Source organism: Crocodylus siamensis, chromosome 4 (assembly GCF_052110815.1).
Source record: "Crocodylus siamensis isolate JL-2025a chromosome 4, ASM5211081v1, whole genome shotgun sequence".
Taxonomy (NCBI): Eukaryota; Metazoa; Chordata; order Crocodylia; family Crocodylidae; genus Crocodylus; species Crocodylus siamensis.
This window is the reverse complement of record NC_143398.1, coordinates 221589878-221605499: the sequence shown is the minus strand read 5'-3', so window position 1 is coordinate 221605499 and position 15622 is coordinate 221589878. Positions and strand designations below refer to the sequence as shown.

General features: G+C 41.5%; 1 protein-coding gene across 6 annotated transcripts in view; it reads left to right on the top strand.

Moving 5' to 3' along the window:
• MBD5 (methyl-CpG binding domain protein 5) overlaps nucleotides 1-15622 on the top strand; it is a 282828-nt gene that overhangs the window by 213244 nt on the left and 53962 nt on the right. For all 6 annotated transcript variants that reach the window (XM_090045804.1, XM_090045807.1, XM_090045806.1 and 3 more), the window contains 3 exons: nucleotides 5027-5129; nucleotides 7367-7547; nucleotides 11712-13844. In XM_090045804.1, the coding sequence (XP_089901930.1) occupies nucleotides 5027-5129; nucleotides 7367-7547; nucleotides 11712-13844 (2417 nt within the window). The remainder of the gene's footprint in view (nucleotides 1-5026; nucleotides 5130-7366; nucleotides 7548-11711; nucleotides 13845-15622) is intronic.

Genomic DNA, 15622 nt, shown 5'->3' with positions numbered 1-15622 from the left:
AAGACTTTTTATTTTAAAACATCACTGTATTAAGAAGGCAGATATTAACTGAAAAGCTTTTGACCTATTTTTATTAACCTGAGTTGACAACTTGTCAAAAAATAAAATGTTTGAAATGTAATACCTTCCATTAGTAATTGGCATTCTTTTTCCAGCTTAAAAATTAACTATGCAGTTAAAACAGACAAAAAAAATCCATGTTCTTGTAGACAAGAGAATAAGCATAAGTAAAAAAGTCACTTGATTCTATTTTGTTAATTTTAAGTACCATTTTTTACATCCAGACCAGTGTGAGTTCTTCATTTAAAAGTTAACTCTTTGTATTTATCCTCTTTAAGTCAGTGATTGTAACTGCTCAGTATGTAATCTGATTTTTTTTTAATTTTGTTTTAACCACTGTCAGAGACCCATCTGTAGGAGTATTCCTAGAGCCCCAAGTTTCTCCCCATTGTCCTACTGCTTGTTCCAAGGAACAAACAAAGGTTTCTCTTGGAATAACTTCCCCACAAGTCTCAGTTCCACTGTCCTTATACCAGACCCCACAGCTGCAGCAGAGGAATTTTTGCCATCTCTAAGTAGTGTTTTCTTGGGCCATGAAAAAATTCAAGGTCCACCCCAGACTCTCTCCATATATGGGGTAGCCTGAAAGATCACTTGTTCTGAGATCACATTTTACCACAAGCAGTCAGTAAGGTACCAGAACACAAAAATGATTTATTACGTGGAAGAAAGTAATTGTACATAAAAAGTAATCATCTAGTTTGAAGACAGAACAAAAAGACAGGTAAAGTTTTTACCCTCTCATCCGGCTACAACCTAGTTCTTCTAAAAGAGCTGTCACAATACTTTGAGTGCCCATCTCAACAATAGCCCTTTCTGCCTGTGTTTGGCAGTGGCAGTTGTTCTTGCTCGAGTGACACAACAGGCCAGTGTTCCTTATTAATATCACTTTCCTTTGTTCCTTTGTGTCGGGTAGTCACCGGGCATGGGCATGTACCCCTACATCCCGCTGACATTCACTGGTCCCCTCAGGGTGGCTGCACCCCTTGTGGGTGATTGTAGTGAGGTCTGGTGCCCTTTCTTCCTTCCTGCCATGACTTTAATGATAAGAAGATGTTTATGAAAGGGAGGTGGTGACTACCCACCCCACATCCAGATCGATCGCCAGGGCTGCCCCAATGCCCGAAGCCCAAAAATGAAAGCAATGAAAGGACCAACTTGAAACCAATTTATTTACTCCCTTCTCATTTTATTTTTTTGGGTTAACTGAAATCTTATCGCTTTTATCCTTTTCTTCTTTTGGACATTGTTGAAGTCTGGTCCTGGTTGCCTGGGGCTCTGTTAACCCTCGGAGCCAGTCAGCAGCTTACTGTCTCTGCCTCAGACTCCTTCTGGATATTTTTAATTAGGACCGTGCCAGGCTTAATTGGCGGTGCATGCTGCTTAACGAGGAAGGGAACTCCCTCTTGTGCCATCAGCTGGTAAGGAGGCGCGGTCTTCACAGTTTGTAGGCTTTCTGCCCCACTCCCGATCCAGTCGGGGGGCCTTTCAGGGCACACAATCCCCTTTCCCTCGTGGGAGAATGCCCAGCCCTGATATGGACTTTCTTCTTGCCTGGACTGCCTGTGGCTCAGCGGCATCTGGCGGCACTCAATATGTGGCTCTCAAGCAGGGAACAGAACATCAAAGGAAAGAGGGGAAAAAAACACCAAAAAACCCCCGCAGCAGACAGTTCAGGCAGATCCGCTACCTCCGCCATTGCTAGGGTCTCTCCCTAATTTGCCTTCTGTTGCCTTCCTTCTTCCACCCTCCTCTTCACTCCCACAGCAAGGGTGTCACTGCCTCTTCGGGGTCCAATGAGGGGCTTATCCAACTTTCATCACCTTCACTCCACATCTCCAGCTCCCTGGCTTTTTCCTTTTCTTTTCCCGCTGTCCTCCTCTCTCCACCCTGGGCTCTGTTCCCAGTCCCTAGATATTGCCCCAGCTGCAGATTAGCACCAATCCACTTCACCTATCAAAGAGGTAAAGCCGGGCAGGTGTGGATAGGAAGCTCCCATTGTAGTGTGGACATCGTGATGCAATGCAGTCCATGCCTGTGGCCAGGGATGTACTCTAGGTGAGTGCCCTCTGGACTCTCACACTTTGACATATAAATAGCTCTTAATTAGAGATCTGTCCATAACCTTTGACCAAGCTGTGTCCCAAAATCTTAAAGATCTATACAGACAGTGTAACATCCCTACAGTGATAAAAATGACATAAATAAATACAGTTTTACAGCTTTTGAACAAAACCAAACACAAGGTCATCCATATCAAACTTGAGGCAGATAGTTCTATGGAAGACACTCTAAACCTCAAAAGAATTCCTGCTTTTGGGTGTGCTTATGACGACCACTATTATAACTGGTTGAATCAGCATAATTTATGAAAGCACTTAGCTGTTTTAGGTCCCTTGACAGAGCACAATGATGGAATGACTTGTGTTTGCTATGTGAAGGCATGAAACAACTCCTTCCCTTGCATAATGTATATGCTATGGTCGTGGTGTGGTGGTAAGGGGTCCCTGCTCACGTGTGCACAAATAAAGATAGGCAGGCAGTGATGAAAAATGGGCAGTCTTGGCACTGTGCATTTCTCCCTACCAATGTGGCAAGAAAATAGCAATTCCCACCATGATGTGGTGATAGTTTACCCTAAACCTAAATCAGGGAAAAAATTCTGATTCTGGTGGTACGACATCTTTGCATAACTGGAATGACTGACAGCCAAGTTAGTCCAGATTAGGGATAAGTAAGCTCACTGCAAAGCCATATTTGTGTTACTTACCTTCACTGCATTCACTGCGATATGTGGCTAGGAATTTTGGAGTCCTATGACACGGGGGGTTTGTGCTACAGTAAGCCAAGCCACTCTTTGCCAGTTAATTGTGAGCAAACTTGTCTGTGTTTCTGAACCGAAAATGGGATTTGTGGCTACAAACAGATGTTGCATTTCTCCTGGGAGAAACCATTTTATTCCAGAACAAAGTGCAGTTGTTCACACTTCCATGTCCATTGTCCTGAAACAAACTCTAAAAAGGCTCATGGGATAAGAAATGCTAACATTTTGTCCTGGGGTATCACAAAATCTATCTGAACAGTTGTTTTACGATTACATGATTAAATTAATGGTAGAAAAGTGGCACTGCATTCAGGCATTTCCTAAACTCTGATGAAAAGGTGATGTTTGTACACACCAGTCCAGGGACTTACCTGTTCCAAGACAGACACAGGCATGATGTCCCAGAACAAATGCAGTGTTCCTATGCATACTATCAAGCACTAAATAACTCAGTACTCAAATGATTTAGCTTGCATTCTCACTGCAAAATGGATGACTTACCAGTCCAAATGAAACGAGAACACAAGCTCTAGCCTATCTCCAGCTGTTCCATCTAGCTTGTGTTTTAATCATCCCTATAACTGGTTGAGAACATCCTACTTGTTAATAGGTGAAGGATGGAGGCAACACCTGAGTAACCCCAAATTAACTGCAGTGAGGGCATACCCTGAGTAACAATTTATTACTGTGTGCTTACTTCAAACAGCTTGTAAAAATCCGATATAGGCCTAAATGACTGGTTTGTGCTGAAGTTCTAAAGGCAAATTGCAAAATTTAGGGATAACATTTGCTTAATAAGTGACGACAGTGTCTTGTCTTGACTGGTTTCTGGTAGAAATAATGTCCAATTCTTCCCAGAACAGGAAAACTATCATACTAAGTCTTGCAGTCTAAAGCTGTTCACCCCAAAGCATGTACCTCATGTCTATAATTTAAATCTTTACTGAAAATGTTAATGTCATCTGTAATAGTTGGTTTGTACATACTGTAAGCGTTCTTTTATGCAAAGTACTTGGTTTTACCTTTTGTTCTTAAGTGTAAAATCTTACATGTATTATCAATTTTGTGTCTTGAATCCCAGCTGACTTTTGAATCCCAATATCTGCATCACAGAGTACTACTGAGGCTCTAGTCCATAGGAATTGTCAAGGTTATAGGGGAACCCCCCTTTTACTGGGTTCTTGATGTAATATCTCCCAGAGTCAGTGAGGCATTTGAAAATTTAGCTGAATTAAAGCTAAGCTATGGACATACTGGTCTGTATAACTACATTTATGTACTGTAGCAGTTCTTAACCTTTTTTAAACTCAAGGCATCCTTTGAAAAATGCCAGCTCTTAATTTTTACTCTGTTTTTGACTACAGAAAAAGTGTAGAGTAAGTCTTCTGTTGCAAAGCCCTCAGAAAGACCATGATGCTTTTAACGCTATGGATTTTATTCGAAATCTCTGGATTTATCTGTCAATCATGTTTGCACACCTGACAGTGCTAACATTGTGTGGCACCCTGCAGCAGCCTTGGAAGGATTTCTGGGCACCTTGGGGTGCCAGGTTGAGATTCTTTGATGTACTGTTTCCTTGATCTTCCATCCTGTATCTTGTACTGCTGGAAGCATGTTCTTGTGATGACACCTCTTAAATGAGGTTCTCATCCTTCAGAGTATACCATGCAAGTACACCTGTATCTGTGTGGATCCCCAGTGGCCTCACAGAAAGAGTCCATGGAGATGTCACAGTCTACTCCTGTATTGTATTATAGGACTGGGGAGAAAAAAGTTGTTTTAAAATGTTTATGCAGTCTAGATCCTCTTTGAGCACTACTGCAATGTGAAAATTAAATAGTTATAATTTTGATTGCTTTGGTTTTTTTCTGCATGTGTTACCTTTTGTTTTTGTATCAAGATCTCTGACTTTCACAGATATATTTTGGGGTCTGTTATAAACCAATTCTTCTGGTTGGGAGGGGGTTAGCGGGGGGAGGGGAGTGGTGTTCTTAAATAAAGTCTCTCTCCTGGTGAAAAATAAACTACAAAACGGAAGTTCAAAAACTGAAATGACTTAGTTTTCATTTGACATGTTGGAACTATATATAGATACTATCATCTATAAATATTAATTTATGTATATCTTCTATTGCTTTACAGTCCCAGTGGATCTTTATTATCCTGCTTGGAGCAGGTGAAGACTTACCTGTTGACTGATGGAACATGCAAGTGTGGCTTAGAATGTCCTCTTATCCTCCCCAAGGTAAAAAGTAGAGAGTAACTTTAAACATATAGGCAGAACACAGGGTAGAGATGTACCTTATAGACTCTCTGAATTAGCACTGAATAAGCTTTCATGAGCAAGAGCTCACTAATGCTTGTTGTTGTATTATTCCTGCTGAGCCATAATTTCATACTTATTCAGAGGTTATGCTTCAGAAAAATATGTGATTTATGCCCAAATTAAAGAATTTCTTGTTTTCAAGTAGAGATGATTTTTTTTTTCTTGTGGGGAGGAGGAAAATGGAAGTAATGGTTGACAGACAGCATGGTTGTAAAATACCAAACTTTTTTTAAATTTATTTTTTAGTTTAAAACATCAGTGGAAAGGGTGGCTAGTATATTTCCTTGTGCACAGCATGCTTCCATATATAGGACACACCTTGCTCTTTAAGGACAGCCTGAAGTGGAGGTGGAGGAAATCTTTCTTTGTGATAGCTACATAGCAGCACCTAGGGAACTGAGCCCACTTCTTACCTCACTGCCAGCCCTGTGTGTCAGATGAGGCCCCCAAACCAACCCAGTGCACTGGGTCTGGGAGCAGTATGCCAAGTCCAACCCCATCTGCTGGCTCTGGAGCCTTGTGCTGAATTGGACCCAGCACACTGAGTAGGGAACCACACGCTAGGTCTGGGGCTGAGCGCTAGCTCTAAGGCTGTGCACCCACACAGATCACATCTGAGGTCATACACTGGCCATGTGCCAGTCACTCCTTGTACATTGGCTCCAAAGCTGTGTGCGGGGCCCAACCCCATGTGTTGGCTCCAGGACTGTATGCTGAGTCTGGCCATGTACCAACCCTGTGCAATGACCCGGTCCAGCTCATGGGGCCATACCATCTGGTTGGGGATGGTGCTCTTCACAGGTCCTGAAATTTGACAGCAGGGGAGCAGTGGCAGTATTAATTACCATAGTTTCCAGAGCCATGGCAGTTAACTCTGCCATCAGTCTTCTGCTGCCAAATTTTCATCCTTGGGGAGATTCATTTTTCTCCTGTACAATGCATACACCAAATTTCACCAGCTGATTTTGCAAGGGAAAAAGGCATAGGGTATATGCAACAAGATAAGCATCCTCCTGTATTGATGGAAATCTAAACATAAAAACATTATGCCAATGCATGAGAACCAGAAGGTGAACATGATGAATATTGACTAGTGAATAAAAAGAGTTTTTCAAAAAGAGTTGTTTATACTTGGCACATTCTGTGTAAGCTTCAACAACTTTTGGAGTAGGTCCATAATTTATGTGTTTGTTTAATCCTTAAAATATATATTTTATAAGTATGCATCAAGACTGCCATCATTTGAAAATATAAAAGGTATAGAAAGCTTTCATAAAATATATAAACTGGGTCACATTATTGTATAACACTGATATAGTCCTGAAATTTATTACTATTAGTCTGTATTCCAAAACATCTTTTCCTTGATCCTAAATTAATCCTAATCATGTGTGATCTCTCCTTTTTATTTAAACAGAGGCATCATGCACAAATGCAGTACTCTTTGAAGTTCTGCTTCACTAAAGGGATGCTTGCTTTTGCCTTTTTACACTAAAGGCCAGCTGTTCGCCTTTTTTTTACTTCTAATATTTATCATACACGACCGCTGGATTTCAGGTTTCCTGAACAGTGTTCCTCTGAGTGTTGTAGTGATGGAACACAAAATGTTTTCCCTCCTCATCCCCTACCCACACTCTCTAAAACAAATACATTGTTATTTTTCATGCTCCTCCTTTATCATCTACCCTTCCCATCAGTGTAGGCAGCCTCAGATACCTCCTTTTACTGAGAAAATCCCAACATTGTGGTTCTCTTCCCTCTGGTCCCTCTGTTGATTAGCATCTGGTAGGCTAATCTGCTGCAGAAATTCATTTATAGTAATAGTTTCACCTAATTGGATAGAGAAAGAAAGGAATGTGGTGGATGGAAGCATGAAGATGAGCAAGATGAGGCCATGCCCTGTAAGGAGGAGTAAAGGAGGTATTCTACCATCTACTAATGTCTGTATTCATAAGCTGTCTGTACAGCATTGATGCTCTGACCAAGAGCATCCACCTGAGCTGATTGCAGGGCAAGGCAGGGTTGATATCTATCTAAGACATGATATAAAGGTTGATATCCCATGAAACTTGTGACAAACTTTGGTTCTCTTTCCAGTTCTGATACATTTTTGGAGTTGTTGCTCTGTCTCTAATATGAGGATTTCACTTTTTTAGGTATTTAATTTTGATCCTGGAGCTGCTGTGAAACAGAGAACTGCTGAAGATGTAAAAGCAGATGAAGATGTCACCAAGCTATGCATTCATAAACGGAAAATTATTGCTGTGGCTACACTCCATAAAAGCATGGAAGCGCCTCATCCATCACTCGTTCTGACTAGTCCTGGAGGGGGAACAAGTAAGTTATATTATGCAAGGAAAAGCAGACTTGTATGTTTTTGTGAAATTACAAACTATTGCTCTATAAAAGTACAGTAAAATCCCTGTCATCCGGCATTTGAGTAACTAGAACACTCTATTAACCGGAATTTCCGGCCAGCTGTCCAGATGCTGGGAGGATGAAGCTTGCTCATGGCGGCCACTGCTGCCACCCGCCACCCTGCACTGCTGCTGCTGCTCCACATGCAGCTGGAAACCCCTATGCCTCAGGTAACTGGCATTTTAAGTTACTGGCACCCCCCATTCCCCACTTATGCCAGATAACAGGGATTTTACTGTAACTAACAAACTACAAAACCTCTCCTGATATAAGTTTAGAATGAAGAATTTTCAAGTAGAAAGAAATCCTAAAGTTAAGATATACATAAAACTGTTAATTTAGCTACGCAATATTTGGTGCATATGTGCTGTTGTATTTTTGGAATACTATTTCTGGTGTTAAAACTTTACCTTAATAAGTCAGTGCAACTAATGCTGTTAGAACCCTTAACTGTATAGTTTTCTGATTCTTGTGCATTTAGTTTAAGCTTTACCATGACATGCCTATACTATATCTTTTGCATTTAATTTCTGTATTAAAAAATAGAAAAAAGTAAAGCAGAAATAAATAATAATTTATTAATTAAATCCCTAACCAACATGGGTCAGTTATGCAGCCTTCCATGACTGCTTCCCTACAAGATCACTGTGCATCTCCCAGTTGAAGAAGTAAGCCTCCTAGCACACAACTCCTCCCCTATAATATGCCCCAGTAAAGCTAAGATTGGATATGCACACTTACATTTCATTTCATATATACCAGGAGCCAACATTCAGAGGGAGGAACTTGCATAAATATGCTTTGGTAATTCAGTCACACTATCAAATATTTCATGTATTTGAATTAACATTTGATTGTGGAAGTTGAATGAGTTCCTGCAGCTAGTAATGATGGGAAGGAAAGAAGCTTGTCACCGTAGTATAGTTGAGTGACATTAGCAGGCAGGATGAAGAACAGGTTTGTCATTGCAGCTTGTGTGAATTGTCTTCTATAGGGAAGGTGACAAATGAATATTTGTCCATAGTCCTTTAGATTTATTTAAATATGCTGTCTGCAAATCATATATTCAGTGTGAGGGAGAATTAATACTATTTGAGGTATAAATTTCCAGAGTAACCAAATTTGTCATAGTGGCCACCATAGGATGATACCATTCCTAAAGTAAAAGTGGGAAATACAGATTCTAGGAAAAAATGTTGGTAGAAAGAAAAGGAAAGTGAACTTTCTCTGAGAGTGGAAAACGTATGAAGACTAGAATTGATACCGCTTAATTTATTCATTCCTTTAGAGTGGATCTAATAAAAAAGCATCTAGTTTTTTTGTGTACACTTCTTCCTCCCACCACAAACACACAGAGGAATCTTGGAAACAAAAAGAAAAGCTCCTCCTAGAAACAACCGAAATTCAGCGTCCAGATATCCTAAATAAAACTGCAGCTAGAATGGCAACAAGAGCTTTAATTTAGTAAAGCATTAAAATGCAGGTTTTAAGTCTACCTTTTTTGACGAAGTACTTGTCAACTTTAAGTAGGAGCAAAAGTATTTTGCTAAAACAAAATAGTTAGAATAAAAATGGGGCAAAGAGGACTGTTCTTCACTGAGCCAACTCATGTTTAGAATTTTAATTAGAAACATTTGACTTAGTTGAATGCAGAACAGGTATAAGCAATTTATATATGTAGATGTATAGATATAGTCATCTAATCTTAGAATTCAACCCGCAGATTGGCTCCATATGCCAGAGCAAGCATGCAGGACCAGGCCAGTGAGGGTGTCGCATGCATCATGTGCTCTGAACCAGCCCCATGTGCTGCTGGCTAGGGGTGTGCAAAGCAGGCAGTATTCAATTCAGATTCTGAAGATTTGATTCTGATTTGGAGAATCTATGATTCGGCCATAGACACAGCTTTATATGTTTTTTCTACATAGCTCAAGGTACCAGGTGTGGCTCGTGAACACTGAGATGGTGGGGCGGATGGAGCATCCCACAGGAGCGTGGGGGGCCCCCCCATGTGCTCAGTGGCGGACCCAGAAGTGGACTTGAAGTATTTCGGTCCATTTCCGGGTCCACTGCCAAGCATGTGGATGACACCCTCCATGCCCCCTTAGCTCAGCTATTGGCCACAGGGGGACCCCAGGTTCCCCCCCAGACCCAGGAAGCACCAGTCACTGAGCCAGGGAATGGGGGAGGTGGCCCCCATGTGCTCCATGGCGGACCTGAAAGTAGACTGGAAGTACTTCTGGTCCACTTCTAGATCCACCATCAAGCACGCGGGGGATCCCCCTCCCCCCCATGCTCCTGTGGGATGCTTCATCTGCCCCACCATCTCAGTGTTCATGAGCTAAGCCCTGGTACCTTGAGGTATGTCAAAAAAACATAAAGCTGTGTCTATGGTTGAATCTCTCCGTATCAAATCGGAGGCTTCCGATTCGATTTGGAGAAATTAATGGGTCTCCTGATCTGATTCAGATTCAGAGATTTGGCCACTGAATCAGCCTGAATCTCCTCCAAATTGAATCAGTGACCGAAGCTTCGCATAGCTCTACTGCTGGCACATATGCCAGCTTTAGTCCTGTATACCACATGCAGCATTTGCTGGCTCCAGTCCCACAGTGTATGGAGCTAGTCTGGTGCATGCTACACATGGCGCATGGGGCCAGTCCGGGGTGTGTGCTGCACATGCCACCTGTGCTGAACCAGGCCTGTGGATTGATTCAGGCAAGTGGTGACCAGTCTGTGGACTCGGTCCAGACCAGCCCTGCACATTGGAACTGGGGCTGGTCTGATATGAGCACTGTGTGCAGCAGACACCTCAAATTAGCCCTGCATGTGGTTTGCATTGGCGCCAGTCTATACACACTGCATGTAGTATGTACCAGCCCCAGCCTGCTACCGCGCACAGGTCTTGTCTGGGGCCCACACTGCATACAGCACCTGTGCCAGATTAGCCCTACATGCTGCTTCTGCCATGCAGGGCTCATCTGTGGGCCCATTCTAGACCAGCTCCAGATCTCACATGTGGGGCTGCTCTGATGCAAATGCCACATGGAGCATATGCCCTGGACTAGCCCTGTGCACCATGTGCAATGCATGCCAGACTGAGTCTCACACTGTGTACAGCCTGTGCCAGACAAGTTCCACATGCCTCATTCAGGCCAGGCCAAGACCCACAGGCTTCACAGCAGGCTGAATAATAGGGCTTATGGGCCAGATCCAGCCTGCAGGACATATCTTTGACACCCCGATCTAATCAAGAGGTAGTTGTATAATCCTTTATACGATATTAAATTTACCTTACTTACAGTAATGTTATCCAGGCAATATTGTCAACAATCTAGTTGAGCAGCTGTTATTGATAACACACAGTGATACATATTGAAAGGATTTTTGAGCTGTAAGATTTTGTACATTCAGCATATTTTTGAAAATTTGATATTAACAGGTGTGTTTGTCATCCAATTGAAAATATCTATTAAAACCTGTTTGGTTTATGAATTAGAATTAGGCACAAGGATGGTACACTATGTTCAACTTCCTTTATTTTAACTTTGCCCTGCCCTTTGCTGCTGATTGGCCAAGGGGCCTGGTGGCCTTACCCCTTACTGCTGATTGGTTGAGGAGGAGGCCGTGGCTCCACCCCTTACTGCTGATTGGTCAAGGGGGGCAGTTGTCCCATTCCCACCACCTCCAAGGGGACTGAAGTGGCAGTAGTTTGTGCAGTGATGAAGGTTGAGGGCTCAGATACCCTGTTTATGGAAGTACTTCATATCATTCTTTTTTTTTTCCGAGAGAAACATCTCTAGGAAGTAACATCCAAAAAACACCTATGCTAATAAAAAGTTATTTATGCAGCAAAATCAAGTATACATTTGCATACAGTCTTTAATTATATGACTACATACTATTTTCTAAATAGGCAACTGTTAATCTAGGACATGATAACTTTCAAATGCTTTTTTTAGAAATTAAAAGCTTGACATTGTTTTTGCATATAGTCAATTTCTATGTATTCATGTTTGTCTAAAACAAATTAGTTAAACAGATTTCAAAATAGTAACTGTTATTTGATATCTTTAATATCAGGTGCAACGCCAGTAGTTCCTACTCGAGCAGCAACTCCAAGATCAATGAGGAATAAATCACATGAAGGAATTACAAATTCTGTGATGCCAGAATGTAAGACTCCTTTCAAGTTAATGATAGGGGCATCAAATGCCATGGGTAGGATTTATGTACAAGAAATGGCTGGAAGCCAGCAACAAGAACTTCATTCTGTCTATCCCAGGCAGAGATTGGGCAGTAATGAACTTGGGCAGAAGTCTCCGTATCGTGGCAGTCATGGTGGAATGCCTAGTCCAGCTTCATCAGGATCACAGATATATGGAGATGGCTCAATCTCTCCTAGGACTGACCCACTTGGAAGCCCTGATGTTTTCACACGAAATAATCCCAATTTTCATGGAGCACCCAACTCTAGTCCTATTCACATGAACAGGACTCCTTTATCTCCACCTTCAGTAATGCTACATGGTTCTCCAGTACAGTCATCCTGTGCAATGGCTGGAAGGACTAATATACCTCTTTCCCCAACCCTGACCACAAAAAGCCCAGTAATGAAAAAGCCCATGTGTAATTTTTCAGCTAATATGGAAATACCACGAGCAATGTTTCACCATAAACCACCCCAAGGCCCACCTCCACCTCCTCCACCTTCTTGTGCTCTTCAGAAGAAGCCATTAACATCAGAAAAGGATCCGCTTGGCATACTTGACCCTATTCCTAGCAAACCAGTGAATCAGAATCCTGTTATCATTAACCCAACTACTTTCCATTCAAATGTCCACTCTCAGGTACCTGTGATGAATGTAAGCATGCCTCCTGCCGTTGTCCCCTTGCCAAGTAATCTCCCTTTGCCAACAGTAAAACCTGGTCACATGAACCATGGAAGTCATGTACAAAGAATTCAGCATTCAGCTTCAACCTCACTGTCTCCTTCACCAGTGACGTCCCCTGTTCATATGATAGCATCTGGGATTGGAAGGATTGAGGCTTCTCCCCAAAGATCACGCTCATCTTCCACATCATCAGATCATGGAAATTTCATGTTGCCTCCAGTAGGACCACAGTCATCCTGTAGCGGTATTAAAGTTCCTCCCAGATCACCAAGATCAACAATAGGGTCCCCAAGACCTTCTATGCCATCAAGCCCTTCTACCAAGCCTGATGGACTTCATCAATACAAGGACATCCCTAACCCATTAATTGCTGGAATGAGTAATGTATTAAATCCTCCAAGCAATGCAGTTTTTTCTACTGCATCAGCTGGAAGTGGTCCCTTAAAGAGTCAGCCTGGTTTGCTGGGAATGCCTTTAAATCAGATCTTGAACCAGCACAATGCTGCCTCTTTTCCAGCAAGCAGTTTACTCTCAGCAGCAGCCAAAGCACAGCTAGCAAATCAAAATAAACTTGCTGGTAACAACAATAACAGCAGTAGCAATTCTGGAGCTGTTGCCGGTGGCGGCAACAATGAAGGACATAGCACTTTAAATACCATGTTTCCTCCTACTGCCAATGTTCTTCTACCAACAAGTGAAGGACAAAGTGGTCGAGCAGCACTAAGAGATAAACTGATGTCTCAGCAAAAAGACCCTTTAAGAAAAAGAAAACAGCCAACTACAACAGTGCTGAGTTTGCTTAGGCAGTCTCAGTTGGATAGTTCTGGAGTTCCTAAGCCTGGATCTGATTTGATAAGAAAGCAAAGTCAAGGTTCATTTCCCATCAGTTCTATGTCCCAGTTACTTCAGTCCATGAGTTGTCAAAGCTCTCACATGAGCAGCAATACTACCACTGGTTGTGGGAGCTCAAATACTGTTTTGCCTTGCTCTTCTAACCAGATGCATTTTACAGACACCAATATGAACTCTGGCACTCTTCAGAATTCATTGACACAGAGTTTATCTTTAAGAGGAGAAGGTATGCACTGCCAGAATGCAAACACTAATTTTGTTCATGGTACTAGCCCAGGTCCAAACAACCATCTTGCAGGCCTAATAAATCAGATGCAGGCTAGTGGGAACTGTGGGGTGCTCAGTCAGTCAGGAATGGCTTTAGGAAATTCATTACATCCAACACCTCAGTCAAGAATCCAAGCATCCTCCACGCCAGTGATACCAAACAGCATTGTTAGCAGCTGTAATCAAACAAGTCCTGAAACAGGTATGTTTCCCTTTAAAAGGGTTCTTGTATGTTTGACAGTTTTCAGCTGTTATGAATTGTTTTTATGTGTGTATTGTTTTATCTCCTTTGATTTCAACTTAGCGTAAAAGTAAGCCTGCTAAAGGCTAATCGCAGGTGATCAAAACTATAGATAGCTAAAAACAGTAATAGCCTAAAACTCTTCTTTCTCTACAAAAATGCATACTGTTCCATAAATCCAGGTCCTGCCTTCCACCTTGCTTTTAACTCTTGCTAAACCCTCATTTTCTTAATAAAAATAAATAAAATTCATGCACCTGTTTAGGGCCCCAAAACTCAGTTCTCTCTTACCACAAAACTAAATAGATTGATTTTGAGGCATACTCTGAAGGCCAACAGAATTAGGCTGTTTTACAGCATGCCAAGGGGCCACATTCAAGAGAGAAGGTTGCAATTTATTAACCAGAAAAAGATGGAAAATAGGATCATGATCATGTACCACCATTGGGTATGTAACATAATCCCCAAACTGCCAGTTGAGATGTGTCAATCAAATATCCTCAGTGAGAGAAGCCAGTATCATCATGTTCTTATTCTCTGGCTGGTTACCCTGACTTACTAACCACAGTTCAGTCCTATATGGATTGAGCTTCAGCCATTTCATTGAACTCAGTGTCCCTGGACTACCAGACAATAAAAAAAGAACTCATCTGTACCCTTTTCTTTAATTAAAATTGATATAGAAATCTGAATACTATCCACATACTAAAAACACTTCCATCCGTATCTCTCACTTACCATTATATACTTATTAAAGGAGGCGGGGATAATAGAACGTTGTGAAACTCCCACGTGTCCTCCAAGCATAAAAATAATGACCCAAAACTATGGTTAATCTGGTAGTATCTATGTGCAACATAAATGACATAGTATATGTATTAATTGTTTACTACTTGTATTAAATATATGACAGGTATAAATGCTTCTAAAGTTTGGCTAAATGTTTAAGAGTACAGAACTAACACAATAACTTTTGGTCAAGTTTATATTTGTGTTAATCTTGATAATTTTACAAGAACTATAACTAGATTGTTGAATAAATTATATTTAGTTGCAAAAATGCAACAAGATTTTAGTTATGAAGACTCCTAGAAGTAGCAGGTATGTAAGGTCAGTTTTCTTCTTTATATTTGTGCTACTTTTTCATAAAAAGGAGACATCTTAAAAAAACCCACATTTTTAATGAACATTGACTAGAAAGAATGTCTGTTTAATTTCTCTGCAAAATGATAAATAATGTCTAATATTAATTTATACACAGAAGAACAATATTTATTTGATGCATATTTTAGTCTTAGGACTTTAGTCATTTTTCAAAAGTATTTATTAACCTTTTCATTTTACAGAGTCATAGGTAAAAAATCCCATATCAAGTAAAAATTATTGTAATCACACCTTAAGTGGTCACCCAGGCACCTGTTCATTCAGTTAATGGCATGATAAAAAGCGGAATAAACTACAAAGTTATTCCACAAAATATGTGGAAGGTTGTAGTTGCTTCCTATCATGCCATTAATTGAATGTGTGGCCTGGGGCCTCTGTGGCTGGGAGTCCCATCAGCATATTGGAGCTCCCAGCTGGGGGGTGGGGAGGCCACGTTCACCCCTGCGTTTGGGGGCTCCAGCTGATGCTACGTCCCAGCTGTGGGAGCATATGAGCTCAGGGCTGGGAGCCCCATCAGCTGAAATGGCTCCCAGCCATGGGGGCACTTAGTACAACCCTGTGACTAGGATACCACA